The following is a 16958-nucleotide window of genomic DNA, read 5'->3' as shown; positions in this document are numbered from 1 at the left end:
AAAACCAAAGGCTACCTGCATGGCATCACTTTTGGGGGTTGCTAAGCTTGTATGTTTTTCTAACACTTCACATTAAATAATAGTTTTGCTGAACAGTTCTTGAAATTCTGATAAATACTGTTAAATCAGTGTTGAACAAAATGTGCAATGCATATTAGAGAGGGGATGCATTCTTATGCAAGGACATGGGTATATATGTTATATATGCCAGTATACAACCCACCATTCATGCCAGGACTGGAAGGATTGCTGAAGATAAACTGGTTTTCCTACTATTATGATCATCAGTGTTGGTCTTTGCAGCCAGCCTCACTTTAGGCAGTGGTTAATTATTTCCCCTGCCAAAATGGACAGCATTTGTCAGTCTAAGTTAAAGATATTCTGGGTTGATTAAGAAAGCCAGGTGTATTAATCTCCTTTGATGTTTTAAAAACAACTGACACAACTGTTGACTTTTTAAAATATTAAGGGAAATCCATTTCATCTTCTAGATATGATGACTTATTTTGAAAGCAGTGTCTGGGACATCAGTTTGTAATCATCCATTTTCCATTCATTCATGCAATATTTGGTATGTGTCTGGTGCTGGGAATAATGCAAACAAAAATAATTCAGGTAATATCCATTCACCAGGAGCTCACAGATGGGCATAATACAGTTATATCACTCAGTGCCACCAGATCTGTTTTTCCAAACTTACTCATCTTTAATAAAAGAAACAATGAAGTAAAACATCTGCAACTTAAACTTATTTAATTCATTCAGTGCTACTTTTTTGGAGGGAACAGTAGGAGCATTAGCATGTGGTTCTTTGAGTTGGATGAGGCTGCCCTCTGCAGACTCCGTTATTAACTAAGAACAACCTTAATTTGGGGATCAGGAGATGATGGTGTGGCAACCTGCCCCAGTGACTGCAGCTCCCCTTCTTTAGAGAATTCTCTGTAGAAGTGGTGATACCCCATTAGCACACTAACAGGATCAACAAAGCAGATTAAATGAGATGATAGGGTGGGGTGGAAATGTGGAGGGAATGGGAATAAACTGGTCAAAACTTTCTAAGGTAACTAGGCTACTAAGGCCTAGGGCAGTGGTTCACAAACTTTGCACATCAGAATCACCTGGGGAACTCGCTTATTACTGCTTTCAGAGACTGTGATCTACTTGGCCTTGGCTGAGGCTGGGGATAGGATTCTGAAAGGTTCTAACATGAGAGAAGTTGGGAACCAGCTCCAGGGGGCAGGATTTTTTAAGAATCAAACTAATTCTATTTTGCTAAGAACCATTTGAGAATGACACACTGTTGGTCACACTGAAACCCAGAGAATACTGGAGTTGAAAGGGAACTGAGATCATTAGTCCAGCGACTGTAGAGGGGCAAATCTTAGGTCATTTATGGCTCCCAGATCTGTTTAGCCTGCATAATGTTCTAAACAACTTGAGAGCATTCACCTAAAAATCTGGATGTTTAGTTTCTTTGAAAAATCAGATCTGAGCACCCTGGACCTGTGCAGCAGCAAGAGGCCAGCACTCAGCAGTAGTGCAGTCCATTATTCAGGCACCTGCTCTCCAGTTTGCCAGTCGGCACCAGCCTGACCCTAGTGGGCATTTGATTTGGTCCAATTGACTCCTGCCTTATACAAAACTAAAAACTAACCTTCTGCAACTTTCACCCACTGCTCCCAGCTCTGCAGCACAAAGGAAGCTCACTCCTTCTGCATGAAGGGGCTTCAACTTCTCAAGGGCAGGATTCTTGTTTTCTCTCTGAACGTTCTCCTCCAGCTGAATACCCCTAGTTCCTTCAAGTATTCCCTGTGTGAAACACGTCTGGACTCCTCACTATCCTGGTCCCTTTGTCTGGATATATATCCTCCTTAAAAAATGTGGTACCCAGAGTGAAATGCAGCATTTGCGTTGAGGTCTTCTGACCATGGCTGTGACAATTCTATTGATAAAATCTGAAACACCACTAATCTTTATCAGTGTCATCACATGGCTGGTTCATGTTGAGCCTGTGTCCAACTGAAGTCCCTCTCCTAAGTCTTTTTTATATAAAATGATAAGCCAGTTTTCTCTACCCCAAATTTATACAAGCTATTTATAATTTAAATGAAGGTGCTACATTTATGACCTGTTTAATTTCATCTTGATGGTGCCACTCTGGAACTGTTTTGAGTTGTAATTGTCTTCTGTTACATCCTCAATGTTGGGTTGCTCCACTCTCAAATCTTTCTGATGCCTTCATTCAAATTGCTGATTTAAAAAATAAAGTTGAATAAGAGCCCTGTGAAATATCAAGAGGCCAAAATCACACATTCATTAATCAACAATTTGTTTAAATACCTGAATAGATGTCCATGTACTACACCATCAAGGCCATATTTTTCTTATCCATGAGGCTGTTGAGAAACCCTTTCAGGAACTGATTTATACTGTGTTCCATTCATCTCACCTAGTAATGTAACAGACCTGTCTCAGGAGGAACTAGGTTAGTGCTTTCCCCAGTTTTGAAAATCAACACTAGAAGCAGCTATTTCTTGCTGAAGGCTATCTGGCTACTTTAGGGTACGCCAGTCTATCCCTTTGAATCTTTACGTGATGGAAGTGAAGTTGAGACCATAAAGAATGTCTACATAGGCAGAATCCAGGACTCAGGAGGTCAAGGAGACAGAGATTATGCATGTAGAACCAACAGCTTGTCAACATTTAAGAAACCTGAGACAGAGTCTGTTAAGAAGCAAATGACGACAATTCTTTCTCTACATTAAATCCGATTTTCAACACAAAAAGTAATGGATTTAAAAAGGAACCTTTAGCATAACCATACTTAATGACTTTCTTGATTCAGTGACCATCCCCAAAACAGGCAAACAATTTAAATAACTTGACCAATTTGGAAACCACTTGGTATGCCAAAGTCATCCCTCAGAAAAGCTCAAGTTCTTGTGTTCTCTGATAATCTCTCACAAGCAGTTTCAGTCCTAGGAAGCTGATCCTTGAGAATTATTTTGGGACTCTTCGGAGTTCATTCATGAGCCAAAGGGCAACACTGAGCACAGCCAGGGAGCCCGACTGGTGAGTGGCAGCCAGAGGAGTTGGGACGTACATCAGCAGAGTGCTAATGCCCAAGCCCACCTGTTACAAAGGAAAGAAAGCAATAAGCCAAGTAGGAACCACATATTCAGAGCTGAAATGATGGGCATGGATAACCAGATACACAAATCCTCCACATTCTCCCATCAGAACATTAAAAACTATATTGTTACATTTCACAAGTAGACTTAAAGGAAATTCAAACAAATTAGATAAACCTAAAATTCCTTTTAATTATCCTTCATCTAGCCCAGTTCTCCTCCCCAAAGGTAGCCACTGTTATCAGTTTCTACACACCTATACTTTCGTATACATGTTTTTGTTTTTGTTTGTTTTTGCGGTACGCGGGCCTCTCACTGTTGTGGCCTCTCCCATTGCAGAGCACAGGCTCCGGATGCGCAGGCTCAGCGGCCATGGCTCACGGGCCCAGCCGCTCTGCGGCACGTGGGATCTTCCCGGACCGGGGCACGAACCCGTGTCCACTGCATTGGCAGGTGGACTCTCAACCACTGTGCCACCAGGGAAGCCCTGTATACATGTTTATAGAAAAACAGCTTGGTGCTTTTAAAAAAATATATTGTTCTGCCACTTGCTTTTTTTTCACTTAATGTATGTCTTGAGATCTTATTATTTTAAACTACAGTACAGTATTCCACAGTATGGATACACCATACATGTTTATTTAGGCTGTTTCCAATTTTTCACTATCACAGTAATTCCACAATGAATTTCCTTGGACAGGGCAGGCATTAATAAGTCAATATGCTTGATGAAAGGATTAAACATTTAACACTTCAAAAGATATTGCCAAACGCCCACTAAAAAGAGCTATACCAACTCATGCTCTTGCTAAGAAGATACAAAGGTATCCATTTTCCTATACCCATGCCAACATCTGCTTACCTTTTTTTTTTTTCATTGTTTTCCAATCTGACTGGTACAAAATGGCACACATTGCTTTAATTTGTTCCTCTCTGATCACAGGTGAGGCTAAACAGCTTTTCATATTTATTGGCCATTCATCATTCCTCTTGTGAGAATTGTGTATTAATATCCTTTACTTACTTTCTTGTTGTTAACCTTCTAGTCTACTATAAATATTGAAAATATTTTCTCCTAGTCTGTCACCTTTCTTTTTAAATTTTGTTTTGGGGACACCTTCAGAACAAAAAGAAGTGGTTTATACCTGGGTGTATGCCAAAGCTAGCAGAGTCACTGCTGCTATCTTGGTCCTTCGAGGAAGGGGAATTCTCCGGGAGAGGAAGTAGAGTGCTGTAATGGCAGCAACTGAAGTGATTCCCTGCAGGGAGGAAAGAGTCTCATCAAGTGCCAGGAAGAAATGTCCCACCCTCCTGGTTTCTGCTCACCTTACAGGTAACTCCTCCAGATCCGAGGAATAACCACTAAGCACTTTCCCCTCCCAGGCAGAGAACCACCTGATTACTCCTCCTCAGCTTCTTCCATGCTCCTCTTCTGTTTGCCACTTCAATGCCAACCAGGCATGGCTCCACTTAAAGTTTCTGCACGTACCACTTTATACACACTTACTCTCAGCAATCTTATCCACCTTCCAGTGTGGGTGTCCCCCAGGTGTGGCCCTCAGTTTTTAAATTATTCTTTTCATCCTTATCCCTAACTTTCTCTCTACTCCAATCCTGTATTTTTAAAACAGGGCTGACACCAGCACATGAGGGTTATTGTTTCCCTGGGCTGTGACTAGAGGAGGCGGTGGTGCTGCCAGCTAGGGCTGAAAATGATCTGAAGTCCCCTTTTCATTTCCACCTCTTCAGAAAGAGAGTCTGCAGCTGGTAGGAGGGTTTCCATTCCCCTTCCATGACGTCAAGCAGAATGTTTTTCTATCATTTTCTATAGCAATTTCATTTCTTTTCCTTTTCAGAGCTGTCCACGATGACAATTTCAACCAGACCTGACTTATTCCAAAATGCTGTGTGGCAGTGGGGACTGAGCCCACACAAGGTAACTTGCCCAAGCCCCAGCATCCCATCTGGATATGAGGCCCCTGGGCCTCTCTCTGGGTGCATTACTGTCATCTCACACTCAACGTACCTCAGTCTGATGACATCCTCTGTCTCTAGCTCAACACTCATTCCAACAGTCCCATTTCTGCTGGTGTGTTTTAAACATGCCACAGAAGAAACTCTGGGATCTCCTTTGATCCTTCTTTACCTTTATTCCTGCAGCGAGTCTTCTATTCCCTACAACCTCGCCCACCATTAAGCCCTGAACCCCATCACTCTCACGGCATTACTGCAATAGCACTACTGCTTCTCCCGGGTCTCCCTGCTGCTGATCTTTCCCTGCTCCAATTTATTGTGCCCAGGCCACCAAGCTGATCTTATAGCAGGCCCTTAATAAATATTAGCTTAAATAAAATAAGTATTTATGATGCTGTTAGCTCCTTGGGGTCTTGCTTCAGCCCTGACAGTTGTGTGTTCAGCAACCACTGCCTTTGTACTCTCTTCTCTACTCAGCCTCATTTTTGCTAAATGACTCTCCTATGCATGTGCAGGATTGAGGGGAGTTATCATTTGCCAGATGATAAAAGGCACATTTGAACTTTTAGAAGGTGGCAGGATCCTGAAAGTCAGAATTTGGCTAGAGGGGTGTGGGTAATTAAGACAAAAATGTCACATCAGAAAACTGGTACTAAATTTCTTCTAAAAAGACAAGGAAATCTAATTCCCACTCTACCATCTCAGTGTTGCCATCAGTGCTTCAGACACCGCAGAGCCTGTAAGAGGCTCCCTGTGCTTAGTAGCCAGTAACCCCCAGCCAGACTTACCAGAATCCGGTGATCAAACTGCACCATGGTAGGATTCTCGAAAACATTCCTCAGGAGAGGGGAGAAGGTAAAGAGATCCTCTGGGATCCAAGATTCTCCCATCTTGGGGAAGGAGTTGTAAACAAGCCCAGCATCCAGCCCTGCCACAAAAGCCCCTGTATTCCAAGATAAAAAGTATTTATTAAAATGAAAGAAAGAAGGGCTTCCCTGGTGGCGCAGTGGTTGAGAGTACGCCTGCCAATGCAGGGGACATGGGTTCGTGCCCCGGTCAGGAAGATCCCACATGCCGCGGAGCGGCTGGGCCCGTGAGCCATGGCCGCTGAGCCTGCGCATCCGGGGCCTGTGCTCCGCAACGGGAGAGGCCACAACAGTGAGAGGCCCGCGTACCGCAAAAAAAGAAAGAAAGAAGAGATCAAATACTAGTTCTGACATAGAAAATGTTTATTATCCCAGAGTTAGACAAAAGGAATAGTCAGAGAATAGGAAGATCAATAGCACAGGTTCTCAAACACGGAATATATATCACAATCACCATGGAAACTTTAAAAAAAACCCCAAAAACCCTGCATCCTTACCTATTCCCACCCCAAGATTCTGGCATGCTTCCCCTAGAGGGGTGGACTAGAAGCTCTAGAGGAGGCATTATTAGTTTAGAAAAGTTCCCTTAGTGATTGTGATGTCCTGTTTACCTCCCCAACTGAGAACTACTCATCTATTCTGGAACTAGTTAATTTACTCCTTCACTTCCTCAAGTCTCCACTCAAATGTCACCTTATCAAAGAGATCTCCCCAGTTATCCTATACTGCATAAGATAGCACTCCCCCACCCCACCTCTATCCCCTTATCTTGCTTTATTTTTCTTCGAAGCACCAAACATTATCTGCCATGTTATGTTTTGTTGTTTATTATCTGTCTTCCTCAAGTGCTCAAAAAAATCTTATAAACTAAACCCTGGATAAACACACAAAGAAGGTATCCATGAATTTAATGGATGACTGATCCATTATTTATGATCAAAGATTCAGGTATGTTAAATCACATTCCTTATTTTTATAAATGGCATTTATAAAGTCAAAATTCATGTTCTTCCACCAAAAAAAGGGGGAGGAGGTTTGGGTGGACCATTGGTTTGATGGTTTTATTTAGAGCTGTGCTGTCCAATCGAACTTTCTAAGATGATGGAAATGTTCTATATCTGTCATCCATCCAATACAATGGCTGCTAGCCACCCACATGTGGCTACTGAGCACTTGAAATGTGGCTAATGTGAATGAGAAACTAAACTTTAAATTTTATTTACTTTTAAGTAACTTAAGTTTAAATAGTCACATGAGGCTACTGATAATTGTATAGGGCAGTTCCAGAGTAAGAAAGGTAGAGGTGTGATTTAAAGAATGATAAAGATCTGTGTTAGTCTCTTTGCCCTAGTAAACTCTAAGGCCATCTTTGAGGACAGGCTTTTGTCTAACCCATCTTGGTATAGTGTAATAATAACAATAATGTCAGGACTTCCCTGGTGGCGCAGTGGTTAAGAATCCGCCTGTCAATGCAGGGGACATGGGTTCGTTCCCTGCTCCAGGAAGATCCCACATGCTGCGGAGCAACTAAGCCCATGAGCCACAACTACTGAAGCCCACATGCCCTACAGCCTGCTCACCGCAACTACTGAAGCCCGTGCGCTCTAGGGCCCACGTGCTGCAACTACTGAAGCCACATACCTAGAGCCTATGCTCTGCAACAAGAGAAGCCACTGCTATTGAAGCCCGCACATCACAACGAAGAGTAGCCGCAGCTTGCCGCAATTAGAGAAAGCCCACGCACAGCAACAGAGACCCAACGCAACCAAAAATAATAATAATAACAATAATGTTTATATAATAACAACAGCTAACACTTACATAGCCTTTGCCACATGTGAGGTGCTAAGCACTTCACATATATTACTCAAACTATTATCATCTTCCCCATTTTATAGATGAGGTCATGAGGCCCAGAGAGGTTACATGGCTTGTCCAAGGTCATGTAGTTCACAAGTGGTAAAGCCAGGATTTGAAGCTAGACAGTCTGGATACAGGTAGATACTCAATATTTTTGTTCAACTAACTGGAAGCAGGATTTGGGGAAGGGAGGAAGGAATAAAAAACAAGAGGATGAAGACGGTGGTATATGACAGAAGCATGTATGAAAAGGAAATATAAAGATACAGGAGGAAAGCATTAGGCAAGAAATCCCACCTGAATGTGGAATGAAGCTAGGCCATCTTTGATAAAAAGAGTCCTACCTGAGAGAGCCGTAAGGAACACCAGGCCTGCAGTTCCATGAGCAAATCGTCTCAACCTCAGGAGTTGACGCGTTTCAGGCAACTAAATAAGAAAAGAAAATCACACAGATAAAGATCTCCAAGGCCAAACCCCAAAGACAATCTGAGGTCAGATCTTCTCTGACCCCTAGACTAGGTTAAGTACTCCCCGCAGATATTCTATTTTATTCTATCTAAATTTTATTAAATTTATACATTTACTATTTGTCTTCCCTGCTATCTTGTAAGTTTTGTGGAGGCAGGAACTGCCATCTGACTTGCTTATTATAGTAATCCTAGCCCAGTAGTTGGCATATAGGTATTCAATATATATCTGTTCAGTAACTGAATGATTTGCATTGTTCATGGGAAAATACTTCACCACGGTTAAAGTGATGTGACTTAAGGTACAGAACTGGATTTTCATGCTGTGTGTAATAATTCATGTTTAGCAAATATAATCAGAATCAAAACTGCATAAAATGCCTAGAGTAGAGATTCTTGCATTTAGTGTTTTGGGTAAAGCCAAAATTTGTTTTTATTTTTACTGTAGCCAACTTGTGATAATAATCAGTGAATCAACAAATATTTAGTAAGAACTTTATACACAGATAACCATAAAGATACAAAGGAAAGTCAGAGTGCTGCCCTCAAATGATTTACAATCTAGTATGTGAAGAGTTAGGCATCATTACTAAGATTTTGTAGGACAGTATATCAGCACTGTCCATTGGAATTTTCTGTTGTGATGGAAATGTTCTATTATCTGTGCTGTCCAATATGTGGCTAATGACGATCTAAAATGAGGCTAGAGCAACTGAAATTTTTTTTTTTTTTTTTCAGTACGCGGGCCTCTCACTGTTGTGGCCTCTCCCATTGTGGAGCACAGGCTCCAGACGCCCAGGCTCAGCGGCCATGGCTCACGGGCCCAGCCGCTACGCGGCATGTGGGATCTTCCCGGACCGGGGCACGAACCCGTGTCCCCTGCATCGGCAGGCGGACTCTCAACCACTGTGCCACCAGGGAAGCCCGAAAATTTTTTTTAAAGTTAATTTTATTTAAAGTTTAAGTCGATAACAGGTTTGTTTATATAAAGTTAATTTTATTTAATTTTAATTAGAATTTAAATAGCCACATGTGGCTAGTAGCTACTGTGCTGGACAGCACAGTTCTGTGTGGTTGACTAGCATCTCAAATCCTTTCTGTAACTACTGCAGAATATAAATAAACAAAAAGAGAAAAACAATTAATAATTAAAAAGTCATTGGTAACCTTTAAAAGTACCATTCGGTACAGAGTATTTAGAAGAGTGTGGGCATGTGTATAAGCGTGGAGGTGAATGTGTGGCTGGGTATGTACAGGGGTGGGTGGGGAAGCCAGATGACAAGAACTGGAAAACAAGAATGGGTTGTCAGGATGTACAGCTACAGATGTAGTCAATTCATTTTAGAAGTCTGGCTTTGAAAGTAAGAAGAACAGGAACTACTCAGGTGCGGATCATCTACTATACCAATGTTTCAGCCCCACCTGGCTTCCCTGTGGGATGACTGCCAAGTCAACATCTCCTGTCCTTATTGGGATCCAGACCACTGGCTCCAAGTACCTACTGGATGATTCTATTTAAAAGTCCTACTATCATCCTAAACTTCACTCCATGAACAGGTTATCCAGGCCAACCATGACTTTAATACCTAAAATAATACTCGTTTTAAAAATACCTAGTGTTTTCCTTTAATCAGCATACAGAGAAAATACTTTTAAGCAAGATCACTACGGTTTACTATTTTGTTCGACTTGCTGAATGGTAGGGTCCCCACATAAAGAACAAACAACTCAACGTCACTCTTGTACACACCACTAAAGGCCCACAAATAGCTCTCGTTCTGGTCTTCCTCACCTCTCCATCCATCATCCCTCTGGGAGTCAGAAGTAAAGTGGTTGGGGTATCTCTTGTTGTTGGTACTCTTTCCTTCTTTTTCTAAAATTCATCTTTTCATCTTTCTTGATAGGCAATGCTGACAAAATATTTGGCACCTATACTAATTCTCCTTTGAATAAGCTGCTCCAGCCCAAAAGAATAATTGCAGTTTTTACTTTGCCATCCCAAAGCTATCCAGAGTCCCAAAGTTCAATGTTTCTCTAAGCTTTGGTTATATCTAGCTTCTGGTAAAACTGACAGGTGTTACTAAGGGAATGCATGCATTTTGACAAATAACTTCCCATTAGTACCAGAATTTCCATTTCTCTGACCCCGTCACCATCTGTACAGATGTGGTAAACAATACAGACTGACTTCACCTTGTGCTGAGGTAGCAGCAGTGAGAGCGAAGTCCACAAGCTGGCGCAATAAAGCACAAGGGCTGATCCCAGGTGGGCGGCAAGGCGGTACTGACTGACCCGAGGGATGTCATGGGAATCTGGTTTCTCTGCTAAGCCACTTTTCACCATATACCACCCCAACAGGCCCTGCAACCAAAAAGAGAAGAGGCAAACAAAACAAGGTTGATGCTGTTTATTCAACTTTACTCTCTGAGAAAGTGAGTACTCCTACCTAACTCCTCCTTTCCATACCCTCCCATATCCCCAGTATCCCAGGAATCGAGACCTACCCAATTTCCACATGCAGCACCAAAAGTACTTCACCACTGTTTAGAATAACATTTTATTGAAGTAGAAGCCAAATATAGAAAAGTACACAAAAGTGTATTGGGGCAAAAGCTTACAAATACTTGGCATAATTTAACATTATGTAAACCAGTGAAATATGAAAGTAAAAAGACAGCTGATTTTACAAGAACTAGATGCTTTGGAGAAACCTGACAAAGATAACTGCTTAAAAACAATTACTGTCATGTTAGGTGGAAAAAGACAATTATGAAGGTTTGGGGGGATGTCATAAAAATCTATAAGGCTTCTCAGGCAAATGGTTTGCAAGTATCTAAATTTCTACTTCTCTTTTAAAAAAATGGTAATGAAAGTACATGTTTAAGTTGAAAAGTTTAAGGTATGTATTATTATTCTGATTCCCTGTTTTAACCGACTTTTTCAAGTAACCAAACAACTGTCAGTTCTAGTCATATCAGATACGGTACCCTTTCACCCTGACCCTCCCCAGCCAGTAGAATCATGTTAAAGAGGTGGGAGAATCCCACCTTTTCTAATTTTTTTTTTTTTTTTTTTTTTTTTTTTTTGCGGTATGCGGGCCTCTCACTGTTGTGGCCTCTCCCGTTGCGGAGCACAGGCTCCGGACGCGCAGGCTCAGCGGCCATGGCTCACGGGCTTAGTTGCTCCGCGGCATGTGGGATCTTCCCGGACCAGGGCACGAACCCGTGTCTCCTGCATCGGCAGGCGGATTCTCAACCACTGCGCCACCAGGGAAGCCCCCACCTTTTCTAAATATATTCTCCTCAGGAAGTCTTTTTGGGGATTTCTTTCCCCCTTCACGACTACTCTAGATGTTCTAAGTATCGTGATTTCATCTGCACAGGACACTGGAAGATGAGGGAGTATATAGTGTGATTTGCCAGCCCTCACTTTCCTCCTCCCATAATCCTATCTTGCCATTTTCAAATTTTTGCCTCCCTGGAAGTCTATCTTAAGTGGGTTTTATTTTTCTTTTTAATTCTGAAACAAACTTTCACTGTGTTTCACCAATCCTCCCTAGTTTCTATTAGATTTTGATTAATGTCTAACTCTTTATTATCTTTTTCTATCGCCTCTATTTTGTCTCTTACATCTCCCTCCTTAATTCCTTTTCATTGGTTCGTATTCTTACCACTTTGAGTTAAATCAACCAATTAGCTTCCTCCTGATCAAATTTTGGTATTTCTATGATGCTCTGAGACCCCCGCTTAGGGCCTCTACACCTTGACCCCAATACTCACAGGTGTCTTCTCTAACACTCCCTTCCTTGGCTCTCAGGCTTCCCTAACCCCTTAACTGTGGGAGTCATTCAGAGCTCTTTTCCTTAAGAAAAGAGAAGTTCAACTTATATAATTTTAATCACCATTTATACTTTCAGCTCTCGGCTACATCTGTATTCTAAGATTCTTCATCCCACAGAATGTTTCTCTCTTCTGGAATTTCCCTATTTGCTTCTATAACCATTCTAGCAGAGGGATCCCACTTCCCCATAGAGCAGGCAAGTTAGAAAAAGGGAGGATGCAAGAACACAGGAAGAAAGCCATGATGGAAAAGAAACTCTAATTCTTGTGACATAAAAACATATTTACTGAGTGTGCACTACTCTAAGTACTTTACATGCATGATCTCACTTAATATTCACAGAACCTAAGTGGTAGGTTCTATTATTATCCCCATTTACAGGTAAGGAAAACACAGCCTACAGAGACAACATGCCCTACTAAGTGACAGAGCTGGGCCTTGAAACCAGGCCTGTGACACTAAAATCCATGCTCTTACCCACTTTGTTACACTGTTTCAAAGATTACTGCATTAAAAACAATGCCAACTTGGAGGCTCCTGAGAACATCTCTGGTTTCCCAAACTTGAGTAAATCTCACCTGGAAGCAAACTAAACCACAGAGGGCAAGAACACGTCCTTTCAGGCCATGGGTGAGCCAGCCCTTTCTCCAAAAGTAGGCAGCAGGCAGGATGTATGTGAGGCCTACTAGGCGACCCCACATTCGGTGTGAGTACTCCATGTACCAGATGAACTTGAATTCTGCCAGCGTCATATCATGATTCAAGCTGGGTGAAAAGGGACGTCAAAAATAAGAAAGAGAAAAAAGTTCATCTAATTTTTATTTCCTGATAGAATGCAGGAACATTCTTGGTTTTAAAGCTTGACTGGTCTGCCCTCTTCCTCACTGGCCACCTCAGAATCACTTTGGAATTGGAGGTTTAGAGTAGGGAGCTCACTAAACATAACTGAACCAAATATCAAAAAATAATGGAACCTAAACATTCTGAAATGTTTAAATAAGCAAAAGATTGCGTGGGCCTACTGGAAAGTTTACCCGATTTTCTCTAATACTTACATTTTAAATTCTGGAAACTGCTGATATTTTTGGAATTCTGCTTCCCATTCTTCTTGGCTTGTAGGTGGCTTCATCTCCTTTATTAAATGCCAATCTACCATTGAGAGGCCAGACTCTGTCAACCTTAAGATAGGAAAGAAATTTGAGTGTATTAAATTTGAGTGTATATATGTGTGTGCACCACACTGGATTATTCATAAATGGTTTACAGCAGCAAGTAGATCTGAACTTGACCCCTATAAAGGTAAACACATCGTTTCATCGTTTCCTCTTTTGACAACTTGCTCTCTTCTTACTGCCTGGAATTTTGTCTGAAGCAGCTGCTATCAGGTACAAATTTCTTTACTCCTTGTTCTATTTCATTAAACTCTCCTTACTTCACTAGCATTCCTTGACAGATAAAACCAACCCTTAGACGAAAGAAATGTGTCCTAAATGCATAAGCAATATTATTTTATTTTTTTAATTAATTAATTTTTTGGCTGCATTGGGTTTTCTTTGCTGCGCACGGGCTTTCTCTAGTTGCGGTGAGTGCGGGCTACTCTTGGTTGCGGTGCTCGGGCTTCTCATCGCGGTGGCTTCTCTTGTTGCAGAGCACGGGCTCTAGGCGTGCGAGCTTAGTAGTTGTGGCACGCGGGCTCAGTAGTCGTGGCTTGCGGGCTCTAGAGCGCAGGCTCAGTAGTTGTGGTGCACGTGCTTAGTTGCTCTGCGGCATGTGGGATCTTCCCGGACCAGGGCTCAAACCCGTGCCCCCTGCATTGGCAGGCAGATTCTTAACCACTGCACCACCAGGGAAGCCCCAACCAATATCATTTACACAGGGAGAAGAGACTGCTACAGATATAAATCGGTTTAGGTTACTGAGTGAATTTAAAGACAATACAACTCAAATTTGTTGCAGTTTCCCATAACAGCCTATATAACACATAGGTATTTTGAAATAAGGGCACAGGGAATGTGGAGAGAATTTGAGGAACACATACTTTATTAACACTATAAAGTATTTTCACCAAAAGGGGTCAGGGTTGCAAAAGTAAAAAAGCTGATTTCTGGTCTGAGGCAGGAAATGTACAAGACAAGCCTGGAACATCTTATCCAGAAAGCAAGGAATCAAAGGTTACTAGGGTCCTGTCAAAAAGACTCTGGAGCCAGTCTGAAGAGGTTCCCACTGACTAAAGATGGGACAATTTGGGCAAATCTCAGTACAATGGATTGAAACATATCAAATATATTCAAAACTAGGAGCTCCTAATACGTAAAAACTCACTTTATTGGTCACCTTTGGAGAGTGCTTGGGAACCAATTTCTTATATTGAAAATTGGTAAATAAAAGGAAGGAATCAAGTGTTTATCTTGCCTTTCCTAACACATTGTACCTTAGGGTAACCAAATTGCTGATGAAAGTTTCTCTTTATAGTTGAGCTAATAAAATACCTATTACAATTTTGCAACTCTAGTGAAATAATGGATTTAGTCAATGGTCACAATGGCTGTTGACATCTCTAATAGACACCAGATATTTATGAATGTTCTAATCACCTATGAAGTATTTTGCCTCCTGCCCCCAACCTGAATCCGATCAAGCAACAAATGGTTTACAGGAAATACAGGGGACAATGGAACATGTTAAACAACATAAGTATGCAATCAGCAAAATCTAGACTGTGAGAAACTCCAAAAGGACAAATAACTTGGGTTTCTTCAACAACAAAAAAATTGCAAAGCGGGTGGAAGCGGTGGAGGGAGTAGAATCCAAATCTATAAAATCTCTTTATAGATTTAAAGAGACCTAAGAGGCATGCATAGGAACCAACTGAGAGGTACGGAACTTATCTGCACTTAATTCAAACAGACTGTACAAAAATTTTTGTGACAAATTTGAACTCTGATTGTAGGGGGAAATATACACAAGCAATGCACAGCTGACAGGTAAGACCTGAACCAGTCTTTATGAAGGGCTTCTACTAGTAAAACCCTAAACTGTTTTAGGGCTGGGCAAGCCATCAGACCTGTTCCCTTTGTAGGCCTCAGTTTCTGCATACATAAAATGAGGGAGCTAGATTAAATGATTTCTAAGGTCCCTTCCCCCTCTGTCATCCTGCACTTTAATGATGACTCAAATAGCTGACTCACTATGAACAAACTACTCACCTAGTTACTCCACCAAGAATAACTGCTCCAGCCACTGTTCCACTGCAGACCAGGAGCCATCGGCCCACCACCCGCTCAGCAGCCTTTGAAGGATGGGACACTGTACCCTTTCCAGGTTTCAAAGCTACTTCAGAGATGGTGCTGTATTGCCCTGGCCTCAAGGGGCGCCTGATCCCACAGCTGCAACCACACTAAGGATCAAGACAGACAAATTACAACTGGAGAAAGAGGGAAAGGCTTCATTCACTCCACTGCTACTCACACTCAATCTCTGTCTGGTGTGGAGGACCCTGAATGGCCCCATTTCCACTGCTACTGCCCTGGTAAATCATCATCTCTTATCTGGACTACATCCACCCCCAAGTGCCTCCAATCCATCCCTACACCCCATGAACCTTCTGGTCTCCGCATATTTCCCCCAGACTTAACTCTACAACTAAATATGGATTATTTTCTTTCTTCTATGTGTCTTTAAATATGATTTTTCTCTGACCGGGGCACTACTGGTCCCCTGACTGATAATATCTACTGCAGATCTCAGATTAGATGTCACCTCCTCTAGGAAGTATTCTCAGACTCCCCCACATCTGCAACAGGTCACTCTCCCAGCACACTATACCTCTCCATCACACACTGTAATGTACCATTCAGTACACAGAGGTTTGTCTCCATCTCCCACTAAGCTATGAGCTGTGGGACAGCAATGTCTAGTCAGTCTAGCAGTTTCCCTCTTGCAAACTTCGTTTCAAACACAGTTCCCTTACATAACAAGACCTTAATAAAGATTTGACAAATCAGTTAGAAATGAATCAACTGTGACTTCCTCTAAGGCAGGAAATTTTGGGTATTTTACCTTTTGCTTCCCAGTTCCTAACACATATTAATCACACAATAGTTATTAGTTCAGCGAATAGACGCCCTCTCCTGACTCTATTCCTAAGAGTCCAAACACCCATGTTTTCCCTATCCTGCTTCTAATTAAGTAACTTTAGACAAGTTAAGCCTCAATTTCCTTTTCTCTGTAGAATGGAGTTATAGTCCCTAACCAGACTATCCGGGAGCTTTGAGCAAAAATCAAATATATGGGTAAAAATCACTGAGCTTTTACTATGTGCTAAGCCTCTATGTATATAACAACCCTTATGAAGTAGGTGCTATTATCCCCATTTTGCAGATGAATAAATTGAGGCACAGAAAGGTTACCCAACTTGGCTAATAGCCCACAGCTACTAAGTGGTAAGTCCGGATCCGAACTCAGGGGCCCTAGACATAAGTAAATGCGTCGTGAACTCCAAGGAGCTACGGAAACGTGACGTGTGAGAATTATCATCTCTGTCCGGGCCCTTTCATCCCATGCCAGCTTCTGCGACTCAGTCCGGTACTGTGCGGTACCTGTGTTCTAGGCGCCGCCCCAGGAATCAAGAGCCGGAGACACGGGCTCCCCATCACTGCCTTCAAGGGCGGAAAGAATAATCGCTGCATACTATGAACAGTGCACAACTGCCACCTCCACACTCCTGCACTCCCTGGTGTCCTCTCTCCGCCACCGACTGGAGAAGCACTACCGGGTCACGCAAAACGAGCCCCTCCTTTTCAGAAGGCGGTGGCGAGCAG

At 42.1% G+C, this 16958-nt stretch overlaps 1 protein-coding gene across 2 annotated transcripts; it reads right to left on the bottom strand.

Moving 5' to 3' along the window:
* Window positions 1-685: 685 nt before the first annotated feature.
* On the bottom strand, window positions 686-16954 carry COX15 (cytochrome c oxidase assembly homolog COX15). Of its 2 annotated transcripts, XR_010838852.1 has the most exons (10): window positions 16737-16926; window positions 15345-15535; window positions 13194-13316; window positions 12717-12903; window positions 10492-10659; window positions 8176-8257; window positions 5894-6048; window positions 4277-4390; window positions 2341-3132; window positions 686-2250 (listed from the first exon to the last, which is right to left on the bottom strand). XR_010838852.1 is itself a non-coding variant. In XM_059054734.2 (9 exons), the coding sequence occupies exons 1-9, from the start codon at window positions 16824-16826 to the stop codon at window positions 3001-3003; spliced, it is 1242 nt and encodes a 413-aa protein (XP_058910717.1). In that variant the 5' UTR covers window positions 16827-16954; the 3' UTR covers window positions 686-3000. The 2 variants fall into 2 exon arrangements, 1 of the variants encoding a protein (XP_058910717.1); XM_059054734.2 differs by having other exon boundaries at window positions 686-3132; window positions 16737-16954.
* Between the last annotated feature and the right edge of the window lie 4 nt (window positions 16955-16958).

This window comes from Kogia breviceps, chromosome 2 (assembly GCF_026419965.1).
Source record: "Kogia breviceps isolate mKogBre1 chromosome 2, mKogBre1 haplotype 1, whole genome shotgun sequence".
Lineage (NCBI taxonomy): Eukaryota > Metazoa > Chordata > Mammalia > Artiodactyla > Physeteridae > Kogia > Kogia breviceps.
The sequence above is the reverse complement of the archived record's forward strand: the minus strand, read 5'-3'. Positions and strand labels throughout refer to the sequence as shown.

Bases quoted from the DNA above. Each gene is read 5' to 3' on its own strand.
- COX15 (XM_059054734.2), bottom strand. From the start codon at position 16,826: ATGCAGCGATTATTCTTTCCGCCCTTGAAGGCAGTGATGGGGAGCCCG. The intron at 8,258-10,491 runs GTGAAGTCAGTC...TTTCTTATTTAG, and splicing joins TGCTGCTACCTCAGCACAAG to TTGCCTGAAACGCGTCAACT. The intron at 3,133-4,276 runs GTATAAACCACT...CCTTTGTAACAG, and splicing joins TAGCTTTGGCATACACCCAG to GTGGGCTTGGGCATTAGCAC.